Consider the following 16,969-nt stretch of genomic DNA (forward strand, 5'->3'; position numbering starts at 1 on the left):
TGGCAACTAGAGGTGGAACATTGAGTTCCGTCGACAAATTACAGAAGTACATGTACACAGTTGAAGCGCAGGTAAACATTGTTCCGTGACTTCAAGTGGGAGATTGTTGGATATGAAGTCAAGACCAATTGGATTGGGCTGACTAGACACCATGTTTAGTGTGTGGGCTTAATCATTACACAGTTGAAGCTCAGGTGAACATTCTTCCGTGGCTTCAAGTGAAAGATTGTTGGGTATGAAACCATGACCAATTGGATTGGGCTGACTAGACACAATGTTTAGTGAGTGGACTTAATCATTGTGTCCATTTTATAATCTTCATTTAAAGAGATAATTGTACTTGTAATTGGGGTGCAACAGGATAGAATAAAAACCTAATAGTTGCTCGTGTGGATGTAGGTTGCAGTTGGCGACCGAACCACATTAAATCTTGTGTTGTTTATTTTTCTGCAGTTGATTCGTGATTGTATTTGTTACTTCCGCATGCGTTTTTTCCCATCACCAACCGTTCAAATGAAGAACCATATCTAGTTGTCAAAATTTCAGTCCAAACCAAAGGTAACCAAATATGTGGTAATAGTTTTACAATTACTGGTATGTGAAAAATAAAACAATAGCTTTGTCTCTTAAAGTAGACCTCGTTTTTCCTCTTATTGACTTTAAACCCTTCCCCACTTAATAAAGTGAAACATTAAGTAGACGACATTTTCTTCCTGCACCCCTTACATTTTTTTCCTACACCCTATAATGTTGTGCAAAGACAAAACTATCCCTTTATAAAAACCGTATATTTATTTTTTTGCATTCCGAATTACGAAATCTGGTAAATTTTTGGATTGACACTTCTGATAATCTTCCGGATTAGTGCTTTTGGTAGTACATGAATGACAATGTTTAATCCAAAATAAAAAATGCAAAACATCCATAATTAAAAAAAAAAAAAACATTCCAGATCTGCCAATCCGTTATTCAAAATATGCATTCTGGATTCAGAAATCCATAATTGAAAAAAATCATTCCGGATCCACCAATCTAAAATAGAAAATAGACTTCCAAATTCAACAATCTGGAAATCAACAATTTATGCAAACTTTGCTTCCGGAACACCCCCTCATCTGGAAAGCAACATGATTTACTTCCGGATTGATGAATCCATAGCACACTCCTAGATCTCAATTTCAAATTATAGGTGAAGTTTAGTTTCGAGATTTATAAAATTGTGGGGTGCAGGAAGAAATTGCCTAAGGAGACTTGTCAATTTGGACCTTTTGTCCACATAGGAAGGGAGTCAAATATCCAACAAAATTATGCGCAAGTACCAAGTAGGAACTTTAGTCTATAAAAGTTTAATTATATCGGTTGATGCTGAGCTGTATTTCGCGTTAGATACACTTACCAAAATGAATAATAGAAAATAAATAAACTACTGCGTATTCATATGAATTCAATTCATTGAACAAGTGTCTTGAAATACAGTGTTACATTGTAATCAGAACATTAAAATAAATCTAACAAGATAATTTGATTGAATTTATGCAACTATAGACATACACCAAAAATGTAGAACCACGCAATACAGTAGCCATGAATTATAGCAGCTCTCAACTCTGACAATAGCAAGACCCCATTTCAGTTTCCTTGGCCTAAATGACACGTGAACTTGAATCTGCCATCTACACTATTTTTGCTTGTCAAGTTTCCTCATGCTTACAATTTGGGCGTTTATATTCACAATCGTTTCCAAGACAAAATGATAAAATGAAGCTAACCACGGTAATCAACACTAAGAATCTTCATCCAATAGTTTATTGATCCATTTGCTCCACAGATGTTTAGGATGTTTGGAGATGGAGCTTTCATATATGATTCTAGAGTTGCTCTAATAGAGTGGTGCCACGAATAAAAGTTGGAGGGCTGGGAAGGTTTCAAGATATATCGTATCACACATTATGGTAAGAAGACCTTGAAAAGAGCAAGCAGGATGCATTTCAATCACTGGCTTGGGGAATCATGAATCTGATCTGGGAGCAGTAAAAGATGAAAGAAGACCAGCTGCATGAGCAGGTAAAATATCTCCAAACGAGGACATGGCAGCTGCAGATCTATCCTTAAAAATGCCAACTTGTCCATCAGTCAGTATGGATCCCAGTTTAAAAGTACTCTCCCCGAACCTGCTTCCAACCTAGAAAAAGAATAAAACTAGTATCAAATACCTACGTAACTAAGCAATAAAATAACGTATTCTAAATCACAATTTAGGTATAATAATGGAGGGTATCGGTATATAAATGCAGATGTAATATGATAATGTTACCACCGTGATGTTACTCCAAAAATTTGCATATATGCAGCTAACATTGTAAGCAACGCATAAAGGAATCTACTTGGTTAAGCAAGAAAATATCATATGCTACAATTATAAACAATTTGCTCAACAAATCAAGGAACCAATCATAATTGAATGGATAACCTTTTCCAGGCTAAAGTAATACATAGTACTAGTACCGGGGAGTAGTGGATAAAGTTTAATCCGGTCTAAGAATTTGAAATGACTCGGTATTAATTCTGTCAAATACTGCAGGAAAGCTGACCAAATAAAATCACATTTGGCTTATGGATTGTAATTTCGTTAAACAGTTGTCTACAGTGAATAAAAACAACTTGTTTTAAAAAGAAAAAGGAAATACATTTGTGTGGTTGCACAAATGGATGGAGTTCACTGCAGCAGCAGTGTCATAGATGTGTATGAATCATAGTAGTTAGAATCTTACGATTCACGATACGTATCGTACGAAACGATACGGTTTCACCCTCCCACAATATGAATCGTGTGAAGAATCTTTTTCGTCCCTGAATTTTAGCTGTATCATGCGATTCGCACAAAGAATCACTGAATCCCGAAACGAAACGATTCCGTATTGTGTGAATCAGTGTGGATTTTAAAAAATGAGTAAATAAAAAAAGATAAACATAATTTGTTTAATAACATGTATGCACCATGGAGGTTGTTTTGGTGAAATTGTGTGGTATATATATATATATATATATATATATATATATATATATAATTTATTGTATCTTGCATGTATACATATCTTATATATTTAAGTATATATTAAACTTTTTAATGTTTATGAATCTTACGATTCACGATACGAAACGATTTACGATTCATAATATCAGCTCTCCGATACACTACTTGTATCTCGATTCTACTACCATGGTATGAATATGATACGCAAATTGCATAAAGTTATGGAGTATCAACATCTCATAATTTCTTAATTAAAGAATAAATGTACAAAATTAAACTGCAATAAGGCAATAAATAGTACCAATATTTGAAAAGGGCTTACCTGCATAAAAGACTTCAGTAATGGTGCTGCCACCCCCAGACTTGAACTGTCATCCAAATTTATCTTCTGAGAAAGTTCTCCATTTGTAATTGAATTCCATGAGCTTCTTGAAATTTCATTTGACGATGGAGTAAATGTCTTCTTTGTCCCTCTAGAGGACAATGCTGGTGCACTGAATTTACCAAGAGGTAAGTTTGTAAATATGATATGACATTTATTAGAGCATTAATCAATTGCTTCTTAATGTACATAAGTAGGTTTCTTAGCAAAACAACTACCCACACAAAAGTAGTCAGTGAATAAACCATTACAGTTTAAGCTAATTTAAAATAAATAAATAAAATGATGGCATCGGAGACCAGCTTGTAACTATGCATTATGAAATGACAGACAAAACAGAAATGAAATAGAAGATCAGACTAACCTGATGGGGAGGTATTTAAACCGGGGAACTGTAGAACACCTCAGAATATTAGATTCTGAATTAGTAGGCAGTTTCTGAACAGTATCTGTGTACATACGGTTAAGTTGCACAAAGAAACCAAAGAGGACAGCATGTCGTAGGTATGACTGTCTCTCATTCTCCCAGATATATGGCTCATACCTATAAAGAAAGAAGATTTGAGATGGCATTGCAGAAATTAATACAATTTCAAATCATTACACACTAACAATTTAACCATGTGCAAGAAATGCATGCTACGAATTTTCTCTAACCATGGATTTAAAGCAAAGAAAAAAGGTTTCAACCTTTCAGATTTCAAAAATGGAACATGCATGTTCTATGGATCTACTCCCAGATTCCATGTTGTTGCTTGAAATGAATTACAGCCTGTTTGAAATCCCAGATTTCTTTTATTATTCTCTTTCACTGCACCTCTTGGAAATTTTTGTGCTTCATTCGTTTATTCTGTAATTATAAACTTACCTAATTTTTCCAATTCCTTACATATTTAATCATTACACAAGCCATCTGTTCATGGATTGCACATTCTTGTCGCTTCAACATACCAAAACAAAGAAAGGAAAAACTTCATTGAAGAATAAGATACTTACGTAAGCCAGTCTATGGGATCCAGTTTCTGAGAAAGACGAGTTAACAATTTATCTGAACGTTCTCTAATGGCAGAGGTTGTAGAACTTTGGTCTTGTTTCCTTCTGGCAGGTAGCTTTGCTTTTGGTTGACTAGATTGTACCCCAACCGGATTTAAATCACCACCGGAGAGAACATCAGTAGCAAATTTGACATCTAACAAAACCTGCAAAACTCCTTTCTCTGAAACTTGGTGAACACCACTCTCTTCAGTGGAAAGGAAGTCCTCAAAGATTCCAATTACCTGTATAATAAGATACCATCATTGTAGATGTACATGCCATCACGAAAATAGAACAGTCATTGAAACAATAATGCATGACAATACAACTTGATAATTCGCTGCCTAGAAAATTAAATGCAAACATTAAACAATTGAGTATAAAAAAACTACTAAAATGGAACTGGAATTCAGTCTCAATCAGTGGAGTAAGGATATCAAAATAAAATAGGGTTCCTTTTGCACTTTATTTAAGCTGGATTATAGAAAGAGGAAATCACCAATGACACTTGGCATGATAACTTAATAACTCACTGCCTAGAAAATTAAATGCAAAACATTAAACAATTGAGTAGAATAATTATTAAAATGGAACTGGAATTCAGTCTCAATCTGTGGAGTAGGGATCTCAATAAAATAGGGCTTCTTTAGCACTTTAATTAAGCTGCATTATAGAAAGAGAGCACCAATGACACTTTGATCTGAGCAATAGTTGCTAGGAACTTGATTTCATGGTGAAATATAACAAGGCACTATAAGTAGTGCTGTAAAACTTAATTTGGAGTGGTCAGTCTTTTTTTTTTATCAGCAAAGAATGAAATTAAATTAAAAGGAATACAAAAGGAGTATCCCAACCCTTTTACATAAACCAAATCACATTAAGAATCTCCAAGAATAAAGAGATGAACAAACACCCCAGAAGCAAAAGATAGATAATGTTTGCTGCATAAGCTAGACATCCTATTCCAGCTAGCACCGTGCTCGTATTGGAATGCTATAAACACTGCAAACTGCAGCTACAAAACCATCAAAATACACCAAAATATTGGTTATCTCCACCACCTCATTGACATTCCTTCTACCCAGCTTGCAGTGGCACGATTGTAGCACTTGTCACAAAATTAATCACTTCAATGCAACATCTTCCATTCGCTCCTTTTTGGACTTTGGCTTCCCCTGTTTGCTCCTTTTAAGCTCACTTTTATCAGAAACCAACTTCCTACTTGCCAGGGTTCATCTCGCACTTAGATTGGTTGGAGTTTACAACTTCGACTTACACAGAACCCTGAACTAGCATACACCCTGCCTCTATTGGTCTGTTATAAGACACATCAAAACAGAATCCTCCATCATGTCCTTAACATTCCTTTTGACTCCCTTGCAAGCACATATGTCCTTTCCATCTTGCACCAGCTGCAGGCCGTGACAAACCCACCAACACCTCCAACCAACTATAAATCCAGTATAGGCCGTAGTCTTAAAACTCTTGGCATCTGGGAGTCCTAATTATAACTTCTAATGCAAAGCATTGGATTAAGAATCCAGTCTACGAAAGAATAAGTAAAGGAATGCACCTTGTGCTTCATCCAAAGCCAGGATTTGAGTTGAGCCTTCTGAAACACCTCCTCCGCATCTACTAGCCCTTTTTTGAATACAATCAGGTTCCTTTGGTCCCAGATACACCTAATAACAGATGCCCAAACACCTTTCCATACCAGGTTTTGCTTCTTGCTAGCATTGCTCAGATAAAAACTCATAAAGTGCATATTTAAATCATTTTGTTGAACAGAAGAGATACCTATTCATTTGAAGCACAAGAACCATACCCTTTGTGTGTATTTACACTCCAAGAAGATATGTTGACAAGACTCCTCCTTAAGCTGACACATTGCACATAGCGTAGATTCCATCATCCCCCCTCTCCTACTCAAACTCACCCTTGTTGGGATTCTATCCAGCAGCACTCTCCAAGCTGTCACGATCACATTTGGGAATGCCTTAGTCTTCCAAAGGAGATTAAACACATTGGATTGGGTTCCACGAGACTGCTTGGCAAGGCACTCATAAGCAGAATTCACAGAAAAAGGCCTGGTTCTTCCTTCCCCCACACCTGCACATCCACGTCATTCCTTCTCATTAGTGCCCCTGATAGCAGTGTAAAGAGGTCTGCTTCCAGTGATGATTCCCACTCAAATCTGGCACGCCTCCATGTCAGCCTCCATCTCCAATCCGAATTAATCCACACGCCAACTTCACCCACTGTTTGCCCCTGGTTTAAGGATAGGGAGAACAGTCTAGGAAACAAGGATTTGAGATCAGAGCTCCCAACCCACACCTCCTCCCAGAACTTTACTTTGTCTCCACACCCTAGTTTCCAGCTTAGTTCTTCTTGAAACCATCCTTTTCCTCCTCCTTGCACACTTTATAGAGATCTTTCCACCACCAAGATTGGAGTTTGACTAGTGTATGGATGCTTCCAGGCTCCAACCCATACTTTGAGTCCAATAACTCTTTCCACCTTCCCTCCTCTTGAGAGATACAACGTCATCTCCATTTAGCTAGGAGAGCATGGTTAAACTTTCGTATTTCTCTTAAACCCAATCCTCCCTCCTCTTTAGGTTTGCACACATCTTCCCAACTAACCCAGCAAATTGGCTTGCTTTCTTTCCCCCAACCCCACAAGAATCTCCTTTGGATAGAGGTAATCCTCTTACTGACTGAGTCAGGGGCTTTGAAAAGGGAGAGATAATACAGAGGTATAGCAGATATGACAGAGTTGATAAGACAAATTCTCCCTGCCATGGATAAAAATCTCCCTTTCCACACACTGAGCTTCGCTTTTAACTTGTTAACGACCGGTTCCCATAACTGCTTTTTCCTGGGGTTACCTCCCACTTCAAGGCCCAGATATTTAAACGGTACTCCCATTTGTTTGCAGTTCAACGTCTTTGTATAACATGCTACATCACTACTTTGAACATTGATGCCTGCAAGCTTTGACTTATGGAAGTTGATCTTCAACCTTGAGGCTAATTCAAACCCCCTTAGGATGGCCTTCAAGGTTACCACGTTGTTGAAGGAGTCTTCACAAAGAAAAATAGTGTCATCCGCAAACTGGAGGATGCACACCACAATCTCCTTCCTTCCAAACTTGAGGCTCGTCAGCAAAGTGGTTTTGCTAGCACTTCTAACTATCCCAGCAAGGCCTTCAGCTACAACTAGGAAAAAGAAGGGTGCAAGTGGGTCTCCTTGCCTTAACCCTCTAGTCGGCTTGAATTCCTCCGTAGGGCTCCCATTGACTAACACAGACACAGTGGCGGATTCCAGACATCCTTTAATCCATGCGATCCAGAGGTTGTGAAACCCCATCCTGGATAGCATATCATATAAGAACGCCAATCTAACCGAGTCATATGCTTTTTCGGAGTCCACCTTTAGGCACAACCCTCTTCTCCCACTTCTCCTTAAATCCTCAACAACTTCATTGGCCATAAGAACACTGTCTAAGATCCCTCTTCCTTTCACAAAGGCTGATTGGCATTCATCTATCAAAGAGGGCAACACCTTCTTCATTCTACTAGCTAAAACCTTCGAAATAATCTTGTACATAGCTCCAACTAATGAGATGGGTCTATATTGCTCAAGCTTGGATGGGTCCCTATGTAATAGGCCTTTGATTATTCTAGATAAAAGGTTGCAATGTCAGCATCACCTATGGTACATGTTCGCAGTCAAGAACATGGTGAAAAACCATGACTCAAATTGATAAGAATTTTAAAAGAACCACGCTAAAAAAGTTAGTCATATTAGTTGGAGAGACCTAGGCCTTATAAACTCCACACTAGAATTCTAGACTTCCAACCTATGGCTCAACTATCATGCATTGCAATTGGTTCCTAACATATTCTATAAGCAAAATTTAGTTTTTGGCAACATGCTGCAGGAGAAATTAATGATTTAATTGTAAATTTATATTTTTCAATGTTTTTCTTAAAAAGTACGTTTTCAAAAGGATTAACCCATGCATTGCAAAGGCCACATTATTTTTTTGCTTTTCTGATGCTCCCTTGCAAAAAGCATGTAATGCTAGCTGTCAATATTATGCCAATATAAAGAAAAGAGCATGCTTGAAAACCCACATTCACTCTCTAATTTAATTAAAAGTATACAGAGAAAAATTCAGCCTTATAGATTTAAGAAACTTTTATAACCGTTTTGAATACCAAGACGCAACAGCTCATTCACACAAGATATACTCATAGGAACTTCTCAATTTTTTCTTCATAAAACATTTTCAAATTTGGTTTACATCAAGAATAAGAACCCATGTGAAAAAGACACACTATTGTTCAGTTATCCGTAGCTACCTTGTAAAAGCATATAATGGCAGCAGTCAACATTATGCTTATACAAAAAAAAGGTGGGTCTACTAGCATGCCCGTGTTTCTATTCACTCTCATTTAAATCCATGCTCATTAATTCAAAGTATGCAAATAAAATTTTGGCCTTCTAGATTTCAGGAATTTTCGTATCCCATTTAGCACCAAAACCAGTAAAAATGCATAAGTTCAACTATACTTATAGACCACTAGACATACCAAGATAAATGATGAGATCAGAAGTATTTAGCAAGTCAAATTGTGCATAAAGGACCTGATTGAAACTGAATCTCCCTTTTTCAGTTCTCGTTTAGACAATAACCAATAATCATTTAGGTTTTCAATAACTTGATTGCAATTACTTTTTACATGGGTGTGGGTGGGTTTGCATATAGTATGCGTATTTCTATTACTATGAGATTCTAGTGACATGAGGACAACTCAAGCTTAACTCTAAATAAATAAAAATTATGATGAATTAATTCAGCAGCTTGAATTCAAGAATAAGAACTGCTCCAAGTCTCTAAGATGGATCTCACAAAGACTACACTGCCTACCTATTTTAGGTAAGCTGACACAGAAAATGGCACGCAGCCACAGAATTGATACAACTAATTTAAACTTCAGTTTATTCTTAACATGGCATTGAAATACTGCAGAGAGATTCTTTCCGGCATTCTTAGTTCACTTCTTATTTTTTTCATGTCTTATGTTTATATTATTTTGAGGATACATTATCCATTTACTCTTTTATTTTCAATGAAACCTCATTTTCTATTAAAAAAACAAAAAGGAAAGACGGGAAATAAATTAGTGAGCAAGTCATGATGGTAAAAGTTAAGATCAAGCAGACCAGAACATCCACAGGAAAACCTACCTTTTCCAGTAGCCTTGATGCAAGTTTATGCAAAATCTTCTTGTCAAGTACATGACCTCCAACTCTATGAACTTCATCACACGCTCTGAAGAGAAATGAGATGATGTAGAGAGAAGGCATAGATGGAAGAGAAATTTTCATCTCTGATTGGTTCTCATCAGATTGATCTTGCTTGACAACAATATCCTCCCATCCCTGTTCAGATAAGCAAAAATAAAAAACCTTCAAGATGAAAAGCTATAACTTGGCCAGCATATCGCCAATACATGGTCCCACTAAGAAATAACAACATTAGACCAAGGCAATGTTTGAGTTTGATGACACCCACTATCCTTTCAAGAAGGCGAACAGAAGTTAATCTGACTCTATATTTAAAGGCCACAACTTTTCATTATGCATTTCACCTTTGGTTGAAGATTGAAGATTCAATACCCACAAGATTTGTTAATACAATAGTTGTAAAGTAAAAGATCATAATGATGTGTTTTGATAGACAATTTATCATGTCAGACTATAATCACATGAAATGCTACGCTATAAATGCTCAAGCCCGAATCAAGTTTTTGCCCAATGTCAATTTGTTAAGTGGTTTTCCCTTCTGGTGATGTACATACAAATAGAATGAGGAGCTTATACTTGCTGACTTCCTGTATTTTCTGTTTTTATTTTACTCTATTCGTAAAGAATTTCTTAACCTCATTCTTATGTTTTCCTTCCCCATTTCTTCACACCTAACAAACTTTTTAACCACAGGGGCCTTCAAAAGGAATAAATAAGTATTATAGTCAGACACAAAGGTTCATAAAAAAAATAAACACTCAAAAATGAAAGATTGACAAGTCATAATCTTACGAAGAAGAAAAACAAGATTAAGTTGTTACATGCAAACAAGCAAACACATCAAAGGGGAGGTGAATATCACTTACCCTCCAGGGTGTGCTCAAAGATAAAGCATCATCCTGTTTAAGATCCCGAGATATTGTGGCAGAAAGTTCATCTGAGAGCCATAATATCCACAAGTTGTAAGCTCTAATGCTAAGGTCTCCTATAGTCTTATTCAATTCTTCCAATTCAGGGCTTGCACCTTCTCTCATACCAAGCAAAGCAGCTATGGAAGATGAATTTTTTTTTTTAGAGCCTAGGCTTGCTTGTCTTCCTGGACTATCACAGATAACAGAATCAGATGCAAATCGAGACTGTTTCACCAGAGATGGTAATTTCCCAACTGTAGATGCATTTCCACTAGCCCAAAATCTGGGAGAACCAAGTATCAGGGGTATATGTTTAGAATGATTTTGGAATGCAAACAATATTCGTCCAATGAAAAGAGACTTTTCAACAGTAACAGCAGTTGGCGATTCACTATTTTCTGCCGGGGCATATAAACTATCAAGCTCTTGTTTCAGTGTCATCAATATTGAAGACACACATTCATAACATTTACTTTGCAGGTATGGTGCCAGATCCTTCAGTCTTTGAGATGCCTTTGGAGATTCTATGAAACTTAAAACATCCTCAAGGATGCTCTGACAAGAAACATCAACTGCATCCCTGATTCGACTTACTTCAGGACCAAAGTATGCATTAAGACAAGAGTGAAATTCACTCTCTTCAGGCTGGACTTTAAACCCAGAAGAAACTCCAGTTTTTCTGGCATTTGATTCTAGAAACCAAACACCACCAGCCGTAGAAGGTCTGTTCAAGTACACCTGAACATCATCCAGCTTGGTAAACAACTCACCTACAGCAGAAATTGAGTTTACCACGTCAACAGCACCAGTTAGCTCCCTAAATCTCAAGTCAATAATTGATTTCATCCTGCCAAGAAAAGCATACTCAAATATCTCATCCCAAAGATCTGAATCATCTTCCAAAACAAGTTCCCGAATCCTACTCCAAGGTAACTCAATCTCTGAGCCAAAAACACTCTTGAGCCATTCAAGACTCTCCTGAAGAACTTGCTTGCTTTCCATCGTCTCCCTTATTGATTTCTCAGCAGAAGCCAGATCCTGGCCGCTGCCAATGGCATCAGTCAAATTTCTTCCACTTATCTTGCTGACGCACTCCCTTAACCAAGAAAAACAAGTATCAGCAATGTAACGCTTATCAAGCATCACCATGATCGATTCCAGTCTATCTCTGAATGACTTCCAGAGCCTAACTTCCTCGTCAGGATTGGGAATCCCACCAAACAACTGAGATGCCGGAGGGGATCCCAGTATGACTTTGTAAAAAAGGGGCATATCATTCAAAACCTGCAAAAACAACTCACCCACCTGACCCACAGTAACCTGAATTATACCCAACACATCACACAAGACCGAAACCACCAAGGAGGAAGCATCACCAGGACCAGCATTCCCCAAAGCTTGCAATATCCACGACTTCCTCGATTCCAAAAACAATCCCAATACCTGTTTTACATAAAAAAAAAAAAAAAAAAAAACAGTTTAAACCGAATCCAGCAATTGTCCAAATCTTAAACTAATTAAGTCCATACAACTCCTTTTTTTCATCGACTAATCACTCCACACACATCAATCTAGGCATAAATCCAGAATTCAATGCGAAGAAACTAAATACCTGCTTAGGCTCGAGCTCGTCGATGACGGCGACGGCGGCAAGCGCGTCGGAGTAAGCGGCAATGGCGAGGCCGCGATCGAGCAACCGATCGCGGCTGCGCTGGGAGATCTGCGCCCTGAAGCTCTCAACGATTTGCCACTGGTGCTGGAGCATGGCGAAATTGGAGAGGAACTTCTTCTTCTTGTCATCAGAATCGACGAACAAGTGGTAGTGCACGTTCTTGGCACGTACGTAGCGCGACGCGGCCTCCAGAAACATCCCTTCATCGAGGCAGCCCCAAATGTTCTCGGGCGTGTCGGCGAGGTACTTCACACGGCACGCCGCGCCATATGTCCAGGCTCGGGACTGGGAATGGAGCTTGGCTTGGGACTGGGATTGGGAGAGGGAGAGAGAGCGGATGCGACCGTGCACGGCGGCGATGTTGCCGGAGATGCCGTTGCACGAGGCTTTCATGCGGACGATGGAGTCGGCGGAGTCGATCAGGTCGCGGTACCTATTGCCGACCAGTTGCCGGAGCTCCTCCTTCTTGTCCTCGATCTGCCCCCGCATCGCCGCCTCTGTCTTCCGGATCTCAGCAATAGGCTTGGTGCGGAAGAGGGACTCGGCGTCGCGGCTGCCGAGGTTGGAGATGCGGTGGTCATCGGCATGAGGCGACGGCGCTGCCGCGGCGGGGGACGAGACTCGCATTGCTCTGGCGGTGGGTTTGGGGCTTTAGTGGCTTGGCATTGATCTCTCCGGCGGACGGAGGAGCAAGGAGAGTTGAAATTTTGGAAAACGGTCACTTGGAAACGGGAAAAGGGAGAAACTCAACGCGAGTTTCGTAAAGGAAAATTTTGTCTGAAACAAAGGTGAACGACGTCGTTTCCCTTGAAGAGGAATAGTAAGTAATAGTATTTTTGCCTGAATTGATTTTTTTAATACTAAGCTTTATATTTAGAACTTGCTAAAACAAATCACAGGTTCATTTTCAAGCTTATAATTCATTATACACTGTGTTTTCTATAAATATTAAATTTTTATACATATTTAATATAGTTGTATTATCTATATGAAAATTATAAAATAAATTAAATAATCAAATAGACTATAATGTATGCTTAATTATTATTAAATTAATTTTAAATGAATAATATATATATTTAAATTATTTTATTTATTAAATTAAGTACACAAAGTTAATGTCATTTTTTATCGAATATAAAGTTTATTTATCTAAAATCATTTTAACTCAAAACCTACTTTAGATTCGAGTTTAATTCATCATAAAAAGTTACTTAATTTTAGATAATTTGTGCTTTAAATTCTAGGAATAAATTTTTGTGATTATGTCATTGGAAAGAGGAAATATATTTAACGTGCAATTTATAAATTTATGTAACTTTCCGACGAATTTGTTGCAAAACTAGACCATATAAAAATCAGACATTGTTTGTATCATGGTGTACAATACTATCAAAGATTGTCTCAAACACATGACTCCTTATGGTATTTGCTTAGAAAAATATTTCTTCAGGAAGAAGAAAAAAAATTATAAGAGAGATCAAATTAAAAGACATAAATGTTTTCATAAAATATAGAATTTATAAAATTTAAATCATGCAATTTTAATTAAATAAATGTTTTCCTAAAATATAAAATTTAAATTTCTTCATAAATATTATATCCAAAATAACATATTTCACTATATATATTTTTATTTATCTTAACAAACACTAGTCTCTTAAAAATTTACATTCTGATAAAAATATTAAGATAATTATTACAAAATCAACAATTTATTATGTAGTATGTGATTATATCATACTCTTAAATCAATTTTACTTAGCTCGTTGTTCTACAACAATTTATTCCTATTATTTCTAGTTTTACTCTAGAGTATTTGTAGTAGGTTAGCTTAGTGAATCTTGAAAGAAAATATTTCAAGAAGGATTAACATAATGAGAAGAGGTGTTATCCTCTCTTCCAAAACTTACTTTCTATGTAGTGAGTTTGATAAAACTGTCCACCATTTTTTTTTTGAAACATAGAGTATTTTATTACATATTGTTCTTGTTGTGGGCGCCAAATGTTCTTACCGGTTGACTCCCTCGTCGATTGAATCTAACGACTATCACACACCCTTTTATCTTTGTCTTGGTTCGTGCTTTCCTTGGATCGAAATACTCTGTACCTGCAAAGACAAAGGGGCGCCCTAAAGGCCGTTTGCACTCCGACGCTCAAGTCAATACTAGGGCCAAGAAACAGAATGTGTGTAATAGTTCTAATCTCAGAAACTGCGTACCTTGTGGCTTTTCTTACTACCCTTTATATAGTCTAGGGTTTCTTCTATTTTCATTACCCGCACTTAGGGTTTTTGGAGGAATGTCTTCGAGCCGCTATTACCTAATCTTAGGGCAATCTAGCACGTAAGGCTCCCCCACTGGAGTGCAACCTCTAATGGAATGGCCACCCAGGTACTAACTTGTGCACCTAATCTCTGGGACAATCCGTCTTGGGGGTGCCCTAACTATTCACGTGTCATGCATGCAACCTGCCCCTGGGAAACGTAACCCTAACAGGCCGTAGCGCCTCCAGTGGTTCTTTACTTGTGTTGTGCCTGAATGCGCTATTCACACCACACACATGGACTCTTCGTGACCTAGGCTTCCCCCTACTTCTGGGCGTTTACTGATAACTGGTGTGCTTTCTGGGATCCACCTTTCGTGGTCCAATCCAGTTGTTTAAGTCGCTGATGCCCGATGTCATATCGGCCTCACTCTGTTGCCAAGGACACGTCAGCACATCCTGGTGATCGACATCCGACCACTAATCGGCACCCTGGCTCGTGCCGCTGGTGAGACACTGGCTCATGCCATTTGTGGGACCCAGCTTATGTGGCCCACCATTACTAGTAGTCAATGATGTCCGAGGACTGGTCGGTACACAAGCCCCCCAGTCTCGAGCTGTTAACTTGTTCAACGAAGAGACTAAGTCATCGCCCTTGGCGACCTACATGGCACTGTGTGAAAGGACGTGAACAATGCACCGAAGTGACGTTTCTCCATACTTGTTTTAATTTGCGCACACGTGGCTAGATCAACGAATAGGACTTATTGTCGCTTATGCTCCCTTGTTTACGTTAACTCTTTCAAAAACACGCGTTTCTTCACTGTTCCATCACTTCACTGAAAACTCTCTTCGAACGCTCTTGCTTCACCTTCCTCAATCACTACCTTCAACCCTCAACCGCTTAAAGGTATGATTTTTATCTCATGCCCTGCTCTTGTTTCGTGATTCCGCTGCTCATAACATGTTACAACTGCTCTGGGTTTGTTTAAGATTTCCGCACTTTAGGTTTTTCTGCATTTTACACTGTTGTGTTCTTCACTTCTATTTCTCTGCTTCATTGAGCCACACTCGCTTCTTTTGAACCCTCTTCTTTCTTCCTTTTTCCTCTCCCTTTTTAGCTTTCTTCAAGATTGTCAGAACAAAAACCACCTCCAACCCTCCTCCCAACATTGACCACAACGTCCTGTACCCTTGGGCTTTTGATGACCTTCTCGCCAAGACCTCCACACTCACCTCCAACAAGGACGTGAGGAAACATCGAGATGAAGAACCTGATCCCAAGGGCCGCGTATTTAGGAGAGAAAGCGACGCTTACGTATCAGTTCGACCTTGTGCGAAGGGCGAACCGATATGTGTTGATGATCGCGCCAGCGGTGGAGAACCCTTTTTCTTCTTATACTCCACCATCTTCAAGCGGATCAAACTCCGCTTGCCGCTCACGGGGTTCGAGCGGGCGCTTTAGACTGAAATAAACATGGCCCCTGCCCAGCTGCACCCCAATAGATGGGCCTTCGTGAGGGCTTTTGCCATTTTGTGCAACCATCTATGGCACACTCCTTCGGTGGACGTCTTCCTCCACTTCTTTGAGGCCAAGAACCCAGGAAAAAAACTTTGGGTAAGCTTCAACAGGGTGGCGGGAAGAGTCCTCCTAACCCTCTTCCAGCAATCTTATAAGGGCTTCAAAGGGAAGTTCTTTAAGGTGTGCTGCAACACCCACGACCCCACCTTGTTAGATGGGTTCCCACTCTACTGGATGGGGAAGCTAAAGTTCAAGAAGCCCAGGGGTCTCAAGGAACTGACTCCCCCTGATCGCGAACTGTGTCAGGTCCTCGCAAGCTTAGGAACAGTGTTTAACACCGCCCAACTGATAAAGTACGAGTATAGCTCATCAAACCTCAATGGCTACATTGGTATTTGTTTATACTTTTCCCCCGCTTCGCTTTGCATATTTGTTGTTAGCTTACACATCACGTACTTTGTATTTTCATGCTTGTGCATCCACTGGTTTACCCTTTGCATATTGTGGCTTTTGTGCTTCTTGTTGTTGGTTGTATACTATGTAGCATTATTTTCTCATGTTTCATTGTCTTGGTGCAGGTATGGTGCTGAACGAAGAGAAGAGGAACAGGTTGGTTGAGCTGATCGCTCGCTGCCAAGCGACACTTACTGGTGCAGGCGGCTCAACCCCCGCTGGTCCTCTAGCCGTTGCACAAGATTCGCCCAGTCCCGTTGATGGCATTTCGTGAAGGTCTTCTTGAATCATGTAAGGAAAAGGGGTGCGGAAGCTATGAAGGTGTGTGAGCAAGATCCTCCTAAGAGTGGTGTTGATCTTGAAGGTGCATGATGTGTATG

At 38.9% G+C, this 16,969-nt stretch overlaps 1 protein-coding gene across 1 annotated transcript; it reads right to left on the bottom strand.

Moving 5' to 3' along the window:
* Positions 1 to 1,433: 1,433 nt before the first annotated feature.
* On the bottom strand, positions 1,434 to 13,191 carry LOC137827674 (Vps51/Vps67 family (components of vesicular transport) protein). The gene is made up of 7 exons (XM_068633918.2): positions 12,290 to 13,191; positions 10,633 to 12,120; positions 9,707 to 9,901; positions 4,413 to 4,693; positions 3,781 to 3,960; positions 3,357 to 3,528; positions 1,434 to 2,182 (listed from the first exon to the last, which is right to left on the bottom strand). The coding sequence occupies exons 1-7, from the start codon at positions 12,974 to 12,976 to the stop codon at positions 2,009 to 2,011; spliced, it is 3,177 nt and encodes a 1,058-aa protein (XP_068490019.1). The 5' UTR covers positions 12,977 to 13,191; the 3' UTR covers positions 1,434 to 2,008.
* Positions 13,192 to 16,969: the final 3,778 nt, after the last annotated feature.

This window comes from Phaseolus vulgaris, chromosome 7, assembly GCF_051622355.1.
Source record: "Phaseolus vulgaris cultivar YP4 chromosome 7, ASM5162235v1, whole genome shotgun sequence".
Classification (NCBI taxonomy): Eukaryota; Viridiplantae; Streptophyta; class Magnoliopsida; order Fabales; family Fabaceae; genus Phaseolus; species Phaseolus vulgaris.